Below are 14,842 nucleotides of genomic sequence, written 5' to 3'. Positions count from 1 at the left end.
GCTCAAGTAGCGCCGAGAATTCAGCATGTATAGCTTGATGGAAACAATTCTAAAATACCTACATCCTTCGATCACAAGTGCTTAGATCGACGCTCGTAGTTTCCGTTTATAATATACGATTGATTCAAATCTGGTTGGAACGAAAAATCACGTCATCGAATTTTGAAACAAACAAAATTCTTCATAGAAATTCTCCAAATTTTTAAATTATTGTCTGTATGAAGTTATATATACAAAAAAAAATTTCGAATATCTTTTATTTTGCAATAATTTGAATCAAACAGAAACATTTTAGAGTATCAAATTTATCATGTTGATTTATGTCATGTTGTTATATTGTGAGTAAAAAAATTATTCAAAGAGTGTAGTCTCTCTCTATACACTTTTCAAATTAATTTTTTCAAGATTCGATGACTTGATTAAATGATTTGTGCATTTACATATAAAGAGTCCCGTCGCCTATAAGCGTTAGATAAGAAGCTTCGATTGAGGATGATCATAGGCGAAGCGGAACACTGAAAGTCGAATTGGGAACATACCAATTTTCTGAAGACTAAAATGATTCTACGAGTATCGACGTTAGATGAAAGAGATGAAGGCTGGAATACGCTATGAATCTTCGATATTGTGTGATAAACTTGCTTAAATTATACTTGCACCTAAATAGTTTCATAGGTGTAATTTTTATTTAAAGATATTTATAATATTGGTTGGTATAAATCTTGATAAAGTATAAAATATAAACAACCGAGATAGCATAAAATATTCTATAAATATATATAGAAATATTCTATTTAGATATTCATATTTATTTTAAAAAGAACATTTATAGAATGTTCCTTAGAATATTCGTAGAGTATAAGAATAAAAATATGTAGAATATTCTATAAAATATTGTACAAAATATTCTATTTATGTTCATAGAACATTTATAGTTGTGTAATTTGATATGATTATGCTATGAACATACTATGAATATTTGAAAACATTTCGTTTTGAGTTTCATACGAATATTCTTAATGAACATTCATAGAATGTTCACATGCGCTATCTGGGAGTAGTTAACATTTTATACCAACTATTGTTTACATTTTATACCGTCAAGTTTTGTAAACATCTTTAAATTGAAATTATCATTCAGACGATTTAGACACAAGAATTTGAATAAGTTTATCCTATTTGTTGTACGAATTGTGCGCGTGTAGGGCGCGAACTGACCTGATAATTGCATGAGATTTGGTTCGTTGGCTCGCACTGTGTGCATGTAATAATTATTCGCTTAGTTAGTTAATTACGGTATTGCATCGTTGACGGATGCTCCTAGTCGCTCTCATGCGATCGATGCGTTCGCTCGCAAAGTTAAGGATCCAAATATTTATTTGTTGGAACGGAAAGAGAGTTTAACGACTGATTGATGCTGTTTGATAATTGATAATTAAATTGCTTGTACGACTAAGTATTTTGTCGCACCGTGTGCACGCGGATTTGTAATTAGAATGATGGAGTTAAGAGATCTCTTTTAGCTTCGAATACATCAGATGAAAAATCTCGAAGCTATTCGCAGATCTAATTTGACATGACGACACATTATACAATGTGCGCAGGGATGTAAAATTTTAACGGATTCATCGTGGCGGAATCGTCAATGACGATCACTTTGATTGTCGTAACGATGGATTGCGGGAACGATCGAGAGACCTCTTTGGGACGACAAATTATTTTTGTTGATAGATTATACGTTAGAATAATTATTTGATTAATGCTTAGGGATTATTTGATTAATTCATAGCGCGTATTTGTAGAGTAATTCTAGGCACAATTACAATTTGATAATAAAATCCATTATGCGCGTAGATTTTTAAGAACGTTTTAAGAAGGATTTGTGGTCGATGTAGTAAACGTTATGGATTTTTATCGGTCTTTATAGCTTGCTCTTAATGCTGCTAATAGTCGTCGACGACGATTTCCCTCGTTCGTCCCATCGACGTGTTTATTGAATGTAATCCTATGGTTGGAAGGTCCAAACGAGGATTGAGCATAGGCCTTAGGTGCCCTTGCAATAAAAAAGCGAGAGAAACATTTGGCTAATGCAAATCCTCTCAGTATGATTAAAATACTATGAAATGTTCTATCCTTGTATCGAGGCTTACGGCATAATATTGTTGATGGTGTAACGCGGTTTCGAAAGTATATCTATATAGCGAAAAGAGGAAATGCGGTGTAAGACTGCTACAGCGTTATATATCGGCTCGAATTGATGTGTTTTTTTATTCTTAAGTAAATATAAATTAAGGTAAAGTAAATTTTATTATAAATCAATGATAGTTCAAAATTCTCTAGTTAACGTATTACGAAGAGTAATCTACATTTAGATATTATTAATTTGTAGCTTTTTATAAGTACTTAAAAAATGCAGTATAGCTTTTTTGTAAATATGTTATTGATAGTTGTTAATTAATAGTTATTTAAAACAGAAAGAAGTTTCGAAATAAATATTGATAGCGCGAAAGCATAGCTTCTTTAAAAATACTAACATATATTGTTAAAGAATTCACGCACGTATCACGAGAGAGACATCAATTCGGGCCGACTAGCGTTTGTACGAGGATTAGATGCAATTCTGGATCGCGTGTGTAGGAATCGTTAAAAAAAATGATAAACTTCGTGCACGCGCGAGCGTCCTCGATAATTCCCTTTTGTGGCTGGTTCGTCGGATCAAAGATTTTCTCTGTATATTGTCTATATTATTGTCACACAAATGCGCGATCAGCGTCGCCTACTGATGAACGCGTAAATATTTTATAGCACGTGGTAGAATGCTCCACGTGATCCACCCGCGATCCATCCGTTTTTCTTAAGAAGAGAAGTTTATTTCACTATTGTTGCACCAATAATGAGGAAAGCGAGAGAGAATGAGAAAGAGAGAAATAGAAAAATAAAATATTTGTAAATTATTGCGTTGGATTGTGTCATATATATATTATTCAATTGTACATCTAATTATAATGATCGTAAGATGACTGTACAGTGGATTAAGAAAAGAAGAGAAAGAGAGAAAGAATATGCATGCGTGCGTGAGCGAGCGAACGAGCAAATGAGAGAATATGGCTTGCGTATAATGCGTGTAGTTGTTTGGAGATGGAATTGAGACGTTTAATTAACGAGATGTTGTAAATTGTTCTATAGCAAATGTGAAAAGCGCTACGGCTATTGCAACGCGCTCCTCGAGAGTCCTCGAATAAACGCAGACGAGGACATCTCTCTTCCCGTTAGAATATCGATCTTTAAACATCTTTAAACGAGCGGAAGCTCGTCAAACGTTTCGGTGATTTTCAAGGGACGAGCTGCTCTGACCGTTTCGATGTTGATATGTCAATGCTGTGATGTTATCCTTTGATCTTTAAACAAGAAAGAAGCTATATTCCCAGCCCCCTGACACACCCCACCTACGTACCGATCCCTCTCCCCTTAATCCCTGAGAGATCCTAACAAAACAGAAGGAACCGTGAGATACCAAATATTTCTATTATTGTAATTCCACATAGCCCTTAAAATAGCTAGATTTTAATCGTATTTAATGTAAAGATTATTATTGTTACATCTCAGTGATTCTTTCCTTCGTCAGTGATGTTTTGGAGAGACGAAAAGCGAAAGTAAAAACGGGGAATGCGACAAAGCATATTTTAAAAATCATTACAGTGGACGGCCGATTGGTTCTCTCCCGTACGTCACTGGTACCCGAATTCCTACATCTGTCGCATTTGTAAATAAAAATTTTTATCGTCACATAACATTGAAACAATTTGTATTTTCCCTAAATTGTTTTTGATCAACAGAAAAGTATTTTGATGATGTGATATATTAGATAAACAAAAATTTGAAAAATAATGAAAAGAAATTTTTCATGCAATAGATAAAAACCTTTATCGCATAAAAAGAAAATAGCATAATTTATTGTATAATTAGAGCACTAAGATTTCATCGTGAATCTTTTCAATTGTTATTTATGTATGTAAAATTGGTTTTATATGCGTTGTTGCTACTATTTAGTAAAATCTCTTTTTTATATTATTTTTTGTATTGTTGAGGAAATGACGAGTTCAGGTGAAAGTGGCTTATTGTAAAATTTTATAAATCTAAGTTATAATTGAAGGGCTCGATACAAAAACCGATCAGCTTTATTTTTAAAACTTACTACAATCTTAACGAAAACCTATTTTATCAAGTACATTTTGCAAAATATTTTACGAAAATTGTTGAAATATGTAAAGAATATATTTTCGGAGTTGTCGGAGTTCGTTTCTTATATCAAAAGATGCAGAATGTTTAATACGTTAAATCTACTCGAAAATTAAAATTCGCCAAAAAAATGGAGCTGACCGATTTTTACATCTTAAATTGGGTTCTTCAATTGTATATTCAGGCAAAATAAAAACATAGAGAATAATTTAGGACACATGAATTATTATTCGTATTCTCTCCTATAAAATATAAACGGACAATACAAAAAGATATTTACATTTTATGTAGGTACATTAATTCGACATATAAGCGTGACGTGAAGTCATCCTATCGACACACATCGCTACGCTGACGACATACATATCAAAGACTCCAATAGATAAATGCACATTCGGCTGCCGTATTCGACACACGTGTGTGTTACTCTACGCTTTTATATACGTATCGTACCGAGAAACTCTTTGGTAATAAAATATTAAACGCACTGTAGTAAAAAGATATAGCTTAATCTTCATTCATTTCCTCTGTATGTGGAAACAATGAAGTCACGCGAATCACTATTATCGCGTAATTTTTAAAGCATTTCGAACAATTTCAGATGCGATAATTCAATGCGATAAAATTGTTTACCTTTGCGATAGCGAGAAAATGTGTTTACAATCGTAAGCCAACTTGTTTGACGTATTGCAAATTACATTTTTGTAATCATTGCAATAGGAACGATAAATGTATACCTATATATCATTGAAAGTGATTATTACAATTTCTCACGGTAATTCAAATCAATTATAACGGCAAAATATATTATAACGGTGAATGTTAATTATTTCCCGTTTACGTGTAGGAAATATACGACAGGTATCCTGTTTAGTCGGATTGCACGAAATTTTGATTAGATGAAATTGTTAATAATTTAAAATCGCGTTTTTAAACGAGCTTAACTAAATGCTCTTTACGTACTTTTTACATTACATAAATAAATAATATTATTTCTTTCCTTATTAATCATCTTTTGCGCGTCTTAAATCGCTCCACATGAAGTCTTATTTTCGAGTTATGCAATCATGATTTTATTGACGTCTATCGACTAATATTACAAAAAATATAAAACAATTTATTATCAAGGTATCGACTTGATATTTCTTTTTTGAACATAAAACGAATGTTTATAAAAATTATCGAAATCTTAGAGTCTTTCAGACTCTACACATTTATATAAATGCAAAAGAACATATTATTTATATGTATATATATATATATATATATATATATATATTTATATGTGTATATATATACTACGTATCTAAAATTTTATACGTCTACCTTTGGTACAATTTCCCTCACTAACTAAATATCGTAAATTCTCTTTGTTCAGTGTTATCAGCCTTTAGCTGAAATACAAGTAGAAAACGAGCATTTAAGCATTGCAATTTAATCTCTTCCTTGAATTTTAAAAAATTTCTATTCATTAAAATATTAATCAAATAACGGTCGCCGAAAATTATCATGTATTTTTCATATTTCTTTAATGAACTTCATCAAATTATTATAGCAGAATTAAATCAAAATGAATAAAAGCAACGATAATTCGAATGTACATTTGTAACAAAAGAAGGCAAGCTACCTTTTTAAATAAAAATCAAAGGTACACGTTGCTCGCGCCTCATAGTGCTCATAATATTTGACGTTTAAACATTACATAAAGACAAATGCTATCAAACAGTTGCAATATGCGTATGTTTCTCGTATCTTCAACGAGTTTCTGGTAACTCTGACCGTTTTCGCGATCGACACAGCTTCTTTCAATTTCTATCGTGTTTACGATTTCTTATATAAAAAGATAATTTTCGTAATCGGCATAGGAAGAGGCAGTCAAGTGTTTTGTTGAGAGCGGCGTCGACGGAACGCTCTGTGGAAATTGCTGCAACCGCGGCAGCTGTACTTGCGGAAGATCTGTTCCGTGGGTTACGACGATTCGTGACGTCTGACTGATAGAACCTAACGACGATGAGTGATGTTGATCTCGATGAATAACGTTATTATTGTTGTTATTTGCGGTAACGCTGTTTTTTCTAGCGAGATGATGTAGGCCCAAATGATTGTTGTTTTCGATTCTTGTATTGTAATGGATAGGAAGATTATCCTGGAGATCCAGCCTCGACATCGCCATGGTAATGCTTGAGTCTGATGCCCACATACTCTGAAATGACGTTGGATTATGTAACAGATTTGACTTTCTATTAAGCACTTATGAATAATTCTGATGACAGTATAATTATACGAATTGGATTTTACGATTATAATTTCTTTGTTTGAAAGTGTAATGTCTCGTACCCTCTGCTCCTTAGAAATTGATGGTAGAGAAGCTGATTCACTACAGCTTATATAGACAAAGCATCATAAATAATAACTGTAATACATTCTTTCACGAATATTTTCCAATTAAAGTATAATATCAAGAATTAATCTAATTATATTTAATCAAATATTTTTGCAAAAACTTACATTAATTACTAATTTAATGAATTTACTATCACATACCCTCCGCCTATGTTGATTATAATCTGGATTACGCCTAATGCGAAGATGCCGATCCGCACTGGTCCATCGTTGCGTGACCTTGAGTGGAGAATCATCGGGATGTAATTTCCTTTGGTACTCTTCACCTTCGCAGACCTCGTAGAGAGAGAATTGCTCCACCGGTTCCTTGGAGCTATAGCAACTTAGCAGCATTTGGATCAACTCGTCTACGGTGGTCTGTTCCGAGACCAGAAGGCTTTTGTACTTAGACTGCGAACAATAAACCGAGTTTACTCACAATTACTGCAATACAGATTGAACCCCTTTTTAAGTAAAAATTTTACTACCGCTCTAAATACTTTGAAAAAACTTAAATAATACTTTTGGAACTATTAGTTTTTAAAATATATAGATACTATATTATGCGAGAAGTAATTTAGCAGTAATTGTATATTACTTAAATATATTACTTAAATATATTTTCAGACTATTTAGTGTTTATAGGATAGAAAATATATTACAAAAAGCAATTTACAATTTATTATAAATTACAAATTTCTTTTACAAGAATGTTTCTTATACATACAACATTTTACATTAGAATTTATATATTAAGATGTAGTCTGTTTTTATTTTGTATGTATAAGAGTAAATATTTATTTACCCCGGACATGAGTGCGCTGTCGTATATTTTGATAAGTCCGCCACGGTGTGTCTGCAACGAAAACCTGCAACAAAGAGGAGACATATATAAGCACATAAGTTTATGCATCAGAGATTCCATAACAACGGCAGAAGACGGTGAGTTCAAAGGACACCATACCGAGCGTTATTTCTATATAAAAGCATCGGTTTGCGTCGGGACAAACGTTCTCGTCCTGCTCTATTACGCGTAGTCGCGCCGGAAGTCTCAGACTGCCGAGAAAACATCGGTCGCGTCAGAATTCCGCAAATAAACCCGTTCTAATCATCAAAGAACTTCACATTCAAACATTCTTTTTATAAGTGAGTTGTGATAATATTTTTCATCCACTATAATGCCGTATTGTATCGCAACTACGTTGCCGTATCATTCAGCATTACGATGCGTACTTGGTGCGCGTGGAATCTCAAAAAACGTCCTCATATTTCTTCACAACGATCTATAACATTTACAGCCACTATCAAAATTCCTTTTTGTTTCGTAATCGAGTAGTCATATTTACATTTCTTATAAATATCAAAGATTTACAGTGACCCACACGACCACTTGTGTTCCAAGAGTTATATCAGTGAGCAACGAGAAGAACATCGAACCATTATTAATTCGTGCTTGGCGGCCTACGGGATGTGTTTATAGTTCGCGAATCCTGAAATTACGTCATGAAGCCGACCGAAACCGAAAGGGTCGGTGGTCAAGTACAAAGGCAGACAAAGAACGTACTTGGAATCGCCGCGAGGATGACAGGACTGCAGAACGGCTGGCCTCGCATCCTCGTCAAGGGGCAGGATGGTACGCACATTGGCCCTCCTCACGGTCACCTCCATGGTCAGATAAAACAACCGGGGGTCACGATGTCTCATGCGATATTTGTTCAGAAGGTTTTGTACGACTTCGCGACAGGTCGTCTCATAGGTGATGCTTAGGGTCTTATATTCGATGTCCGGTCGCAGGCAGTTGGCGTAGACCTTGATGGTGGTCTGTAAAGAAAATTGAAAATTTTCCATTAATATGAATATTTATATCAATAATGAATTATTTTATCCATTCTAGAGTCTTCTTTCTTAAAAATATTTCGGTCATTAATGTCTCGCTCTTGTCGGAAAATATATTATAAAAGGGGTAGAAATTCTTTCAGTTGTAAGCTAAATTCAGTAGCACAGGAAGACGACGTCCTGTTTTTGATGGTACAGTTAGTAAAAAAACGCGGGCCTTGACAATCAGTCCATAATTAACTCAGAGACATTGGCCACGCGCATGGCATAAAACGCTATCAACCCTTCCGATATGACTGGTTATATGGGGATGTGTGCACCGAAAATAAACCAGACACCAGATCACCCCATTCACAGATGCCACTGTGCGTAGGCATATGTTAACATCCATATTAATATCCGCTTACCGGATCTATGCAGATTTAGAATAACAAATATAATTTCGTCTAAAACAGCTAGCATATATAATAAAGACTGAAAAGGGGCAGACATGTGGAAAGAAAGAATCCATAAAATTGTTCATTTATTTAAATAACTCGATAAATAATTTTGTTATATTTATTGGGTATGAAACTTATTATATTATATATGCTACTGTTAATTTTCTTATGTTTGGAAAAATTCCATATGTATCCTATTATTTAAACAATTCATTTAACAAATTTTATTAACAAATATTAGCTCTTATAAATATAGCTCTTATAAATATAACAACACTCATCTCTGCATTAAAAGGAATTTCCCACCTCTTCAGCATTAAAGATGTTCAGGTGCCAGTGCCACAAATCAACGGCATGCCAGCTTGGTCGCGAACATATGTTTACACGTAAAGGGATCTTTTCTCGAAACGCGAATTTTCGTCGGTGAAATTTTACGAGTCAGTTGTATGCTTTTATCACTTTATCGAAAATCCTTTGATCCGATACGCACATCTCACGAGTATATATTCGAATGCGCTTTCACATTCAAGGAATAATTTTGCCAAAGTTTCATATAAATCATGAAATCGTTACAGGAAATCGTTATAGGAATCTGTGGGTTATGAAATCCAGTCTAGATCCGGTTGAGTCTCTATCGTGTGAAATAAACACGTTTTGATGACAATCATGGGATTATACCCCCAATCCTTTTATTATAATGTCAACAATAGCGTTCATTGCGTACTAGCAATCACGTATTGTGAGCTAAATTCATGGAGGTTATTATTATATTTTATCTTTTATTATAGACGCCGCGGAGGTTCCTCAAAAAATGACATCGTAGATGACTGATTTTCATAACTGAAAGAAAATGATTCGTATTTATTATTATTGAAGTTCTACCTTAAGACAAAGGCTATCGAATCTCTTGATGAAAGATATATAAATGTTGTTTTCTACATTTTTATTTTTTTTATTTGTTAGCGCGCTTGTAGAAGAAATACATTCAAATTGATATAAATTCGCTTCGAAATTCTCAGTAAAGTTTTACGATCGAGAATCGATAGGGAAACATCGGACCTAACAAGTGGTATCTTAACGAAGCCGAAGATACATAGCGTTGGTGTAAATACAACGCCTCGTATTCTTGTTATGTGTGTAACTGCAAAAAGATTTCCATCTCACCAGCAAACTTCGCACGGTTTCGCAGAAATTTCTTCACATGTGTAGATACAACGAAATTTCTGACTCAGCTGTTGGAATTCCAATACACTTACGTTAACGCGATTTTCAGTGCGTGTGCAATCCAATCTTTATACAGCTTTTTTCCTTAGTTACACCGCATCCGGGCAAGGTACAAAGATCATTATGAATCATTTATTCTAAGTAAATGACAACATTTTTTTTTCTTTTAAAATATTTAAGTAATATTTATCATTTTAATTGATTAAGATAAAAAGATAAACTCAAATTCTTTATTAAATATCAAAATTAAAAGTTTTATATGTATAGAAATTAATACACATAGTTGAATAAATTATTCAGTTATTACAACTATAAAATAGTTTATTTAATTACATATATATTAATTTCATATATAAAACTTATATAGTTATCACCATATAGTTACCATCATTATATTCTCTCTAAGTGTATATAAAATCAATATTTAGTATATAATTTAAAAGAACAGTTTTTTTATTAATTATCAAAATGAGAATTATTTATCAAAATGAGAAATTCATAAGCACAAATACTATCCGTTGGAAATTAATAATCATTTTGTTATAAAAATTGCATTAAAAAATCGTCTGATGGATATAATCAAGACCAATGTTTGACCAATGTTTTCATTTAACTGGCGGCTAATGAAAGAGAAAACAATGACAAAGTTAGAAGGCATGCGGGTGTCAAAGCAAAGCCTGTGCTTCATCAGGATCGAAAAGAACATTTGACATTCCGTTACGAGCGGTAAGCTTCAATATCTCGCACTCGGTTATACAGGGCAGACAGAAATACATCTTGAGATATTTTAGTTCGATGTTTCTTCAAGTTGAAAGTATTGCTCGCGCATACGATTGACACCACCATCAAAACTGCTGCCTCAATTTTTTGTTATTGTAACTATAATACACAGGATTGTAATATCAATATATAATACTAATAATAAGGAGAAGTTAAAGTAAATTAAACTTAATAATCAAATTTCTTTAAGATCTTTTTTTCTATTTTTTTACTTATTTTAATATTTTATTCAGAGTTGTCCGATCTAAATTACTGCATATTTTCTTTTTAGTAGAAACTTAACCGAACAAACCGGACAAAAATAATCAAACCGAACAAACCGGACAAAAATAAAATTAGATTAAATATAAAATTTAATTAGAGAAATTGCTTATAATATAATTTTCCAAAATTTTGAAATCAGAATAATTTCGGTTCAATAAAAAATAATAGACTATTACTTAAAATAATTTTATTATTAAAAAAACCACAAAATTAAACAATGTCTCTTATAATTATTATATTTAACATCTGTTAAAATATAAATAAAATAATTGATTATACTTCTCTGCATTTTGTACTAGTTGTAATAAATTAGATTTAAATCTGGCATACTTTATAAATTTGTTACATGACAGTCGTAAAAATAGAAATTTCAAGTCGAAATCTTAACTTCTATACACATATCAAGTCAAAGATTAAAGTTATATTCTTTAATGTAAATATATGTAAATGATTCCTGTGCATTTAATAATTAGGTTTCATTATCAAATCAAATTGAGTTCCTGATTAAAGTTACCAGATCTTAAGCATCGTTCTCTCCACTCCAAATTTACTAGCAAAGTGTCATAAATATCGGTAGATAGCTTATCGTGACTCTCGACCGGTTAGTAGCGTTAGTTACTTAAAATGAAGAAATATTGCTGAAATCCGCGAATTCTATTTAATAAATTTCTTTTTATAATGTAAATTTTATTTTATTTATTGGATATTTAAAAACCGGATGTCTGATTTGATTTCAAACTGGATATCGAACAAGACTGCCGAATACCTGACAGTCCAGTTTAAAATCAGACGATTGGCAATCTCAATCTTATGTCTTATTTATCAATACAAATACTAATGTAGATTAATCTATATTTGTATTAATGTATATTAATATTAGAGTTAACATAGTTAACATAGTTAACATTAATCTTCATAACATTAAACTTCTTTGTACAACTTACTGTTCATTTTTTTTTAATTCTTAGAGCTAGAAACAGAAAACGAGTTTCAATCTAGATTAAAATTAACCTACATTTGTAGAAATGACCATTAATCTATATACATTGAAATTAAAAATTTTGTTCTCTGATATATATTCATGCCATGTCGGCGTTATCAACGTGTAATTTACCTTGCATAATGTGCACGATGATATCACCGTTGCTATTTATAAAACAACGCGTAATGGAGATTTTGATAACGTGTAGACTAATTTTTCGTGCCCTTGATCTTACATTACAGTCGGTAATAGAATACAGCGAGATTTATCATCGAGATAATAGCAATCAGCAAAATGTGCGTCATATTAACTTTAGAAAAAATATATACATATATAATGAGAGGTATATTTAAAAAAATATTAAATTTTTTAGCAGTTTTGTAATCAGATTGCATAATTATTTAAATACCGCGATTATCGCAACATACGCAAACAAAATTTTTGTCACTATGATGTAAAATTATTATATACATTACGAGAATTTAAATTTTATAAAAGTAATAAGAGTTTTTTTTCTGCATACGATATTTTAAGTTTTGTTACTCAAATCTAATTTATGGATCAATTTAATCAATTGTTTTCTAAAAGGAATTATAATTATACATTGAAGATATATATATATAGATTGTTGCTGATGACTTCGCTTTTTTCATACTCATTAATTATAGTAATTAGTACGGCGGATTTAATACATGGAAAACGACTATATTTTTCCATTATCCTAAAAACTCATTCTGTAAATCGAAGCTTTAATAGGAAAACCAGATTGAGAAATTCAAAGAAGTGGAGGAAGTCCCAAAATTTAGCTGCTAATACGCCATATCGAGCATACGGTGCAACAAAAAATGGAGCATTGAACGGAATAGTGAGCGCCATATGTCACAGGATGCCTTCATAATAACGGGGTCCAATTTAGCTGGAATCCATAAAAATCTCGAACTTGCTCTTCGTAAAGGACGGACGCTAGATAGTGTACAACTTCTAAACTGTTAGTGGTACGTTCGAAACCGGTAGATCAGTCATTGCTTGCTTTGACTTCTGTCTTCTTCCTGTTTTTTTGATTCGTTCTATTTTGCCAGCAGCTTGTTAGTGCTCTAAATATAGTCATCTTTATCATAAGTTTATCGTTATCAACTTAGCTCTTGCTTCAAAATGTCATCCATTATACATGTATATTCCTATTTAGAGCAAGGTAAGCAACACCTTTCAACGGAAATGTTCTTTTTTGTGTTCATTTTTTTCTAATTAATAAATATTTTTGTTATATTATTATTATTTCTAATTAATATATGTATATTATTATTAATATATGTATATTATTAATATATGTATATTATTATTATTATTTCACTTCTGCATAATGATCTTAAAATATCATTTAAATTCATTTAAGTTTATTTCCATGTTTTTATAAATGTCATTTTATATATGTATTTCTTAATAATTATTATACTACAATATATAACAGGCGCGCGCGTGCCAATAAACCTTTATCTACAATACTACTCTCATACGCACTCTTATTTATCTCTCTTTTTTTATTCTTTTTAATAACTTAATATTTTTTTTCTTTATCTTCTCAAAATCTGATAATTTCTGAGTATAGAACGTGACAATGCTGCACAATGGTTAGAATTGATTTATACTAAACCGTAATTTGAATAATTGACTGTTAATTCTTATAAAATACAAAAAAAGTTAATAGATTGCGACATATTATAAATCAATTCTTACTATTAAGAACTATCGTAGGTAAAATTTCATAAGATACCATTCAGTTATTTCAAAAGAGAGAAAATCTTATATTAAGTATAATTAAGGAAGAGTAATGTTTGGATTGATTTACTGTGTTATATTGTTTTTATATATATTGTCTCGTATGGCGCCGTCTATTTATTCTCCAATTGATAAGATGAGTGACGCTGACGCTGTATTCCGCTCGAACGGCAATCGGAGTTAAATAATAAAAAAATATACTTAATGATGATAGTCCCCCATGCTTTACTTGAAAATTGTAAAATTAAATGATAAATTGTAGACAGTAGCCTGCGTATTTTCTGGACCACTGTCTACTTGGCTGCCAGTGATATTGTATATAATGTGAGGTCACGTTCAATTGCTCGAAACGTGATAGTATCGCAAATTATGTGCCTGCTTGCTTTATGTGAAACAATATATTACAGAAATTCTTATCTCTTAGCATTTCTACACTTTAATTATGAATTTTTAGTAAAAGTGTTGTTATTTCTTGATTCTGTGCAAAATAAAAATTTTTAAATTGATGAATGATTACAAATTATAAATATTTATTTACATATATATATTTTCTATTTAAGTAAAATTAAGTTACTTTTATGTTAATATCTTTCACTTAAGTCTAGAAATTCTAACATATCAATTAATGTACAGTCATCATTTATTTTAAATTAAGATTAAAATATTAGGCAATATCGCGAGCATCCTAGTAGATTCGGCGTATTCGAGGTGGACGACGTTCATTTCCATGCAACTTCATGTAACCCATGAACAGCGGTTTCAATGGCTACCGCTAGTGTCCCAGGTAGGAGACCCGTGCATAATAAATTTCTTATCCCGGCGCTCCATTGAATCTCTTCTTTCATGCGTGGCACGTGCTTTTCGGCCCTCAGCTGCCATTTTTCCTCGTGGAGTCTTCAGGTACCATCGTTGTTGAGCA

At 31.9% G+C, this 14,842-nt stretch overlaps 1 protein-coding gene across 1 annotated transcript in view; it reads right to left on the bottom strand.

The window, feature by feature from the left end:
- Positions 1 to 6,070: 6,070 nt before the first annotated feature.
- LOC105618477 overlaps positions 6,071 to 14,842 on the bottom strand; it is a 32,030-nt gene continuing 23,258 nt past the window's right edge. The window contains exons 2-5 of the mRNA XM_012200011.1: positions 8,186 to 8,442; positions 7,427 to 7,490; positions 6,784 to 7,032; positions 6,071 to 6,442 (exon numbers count right to left, since the gene is read on the bottom strand). Coding sequence (XP_012055401.1) covers positions 6,071 to 6,442; positions 6,784 to 7,032; positions 7,427 to 7,490; positions 8,186 to 8,442 — 942 coding nt within the window. The remainder of the gene's footprint in view (positions 6,443 to 6,783; positions 7,033 to 7,426; positions 7,491 to 8,185; positions 8,443 to 14,842) is intronic.

Source organism: Atta cephalotes (genome assembly GCF_000143395.1).
Source record: "Atta cephalotes unplaced genomic scaffold scaffold00017, whole genome shotgun sequence".
In the NCBI taxonomy this organism is placed as follows: domain Eukaryota; kingdom Metazoa; phylum Arthropoda; class Insecta; order Hymenoptera; family Formicidae; genus Atta; species Atta cephalotes.
This window is presented reverse-complemented; position numbering and strand designations above follow the sequence as displayed.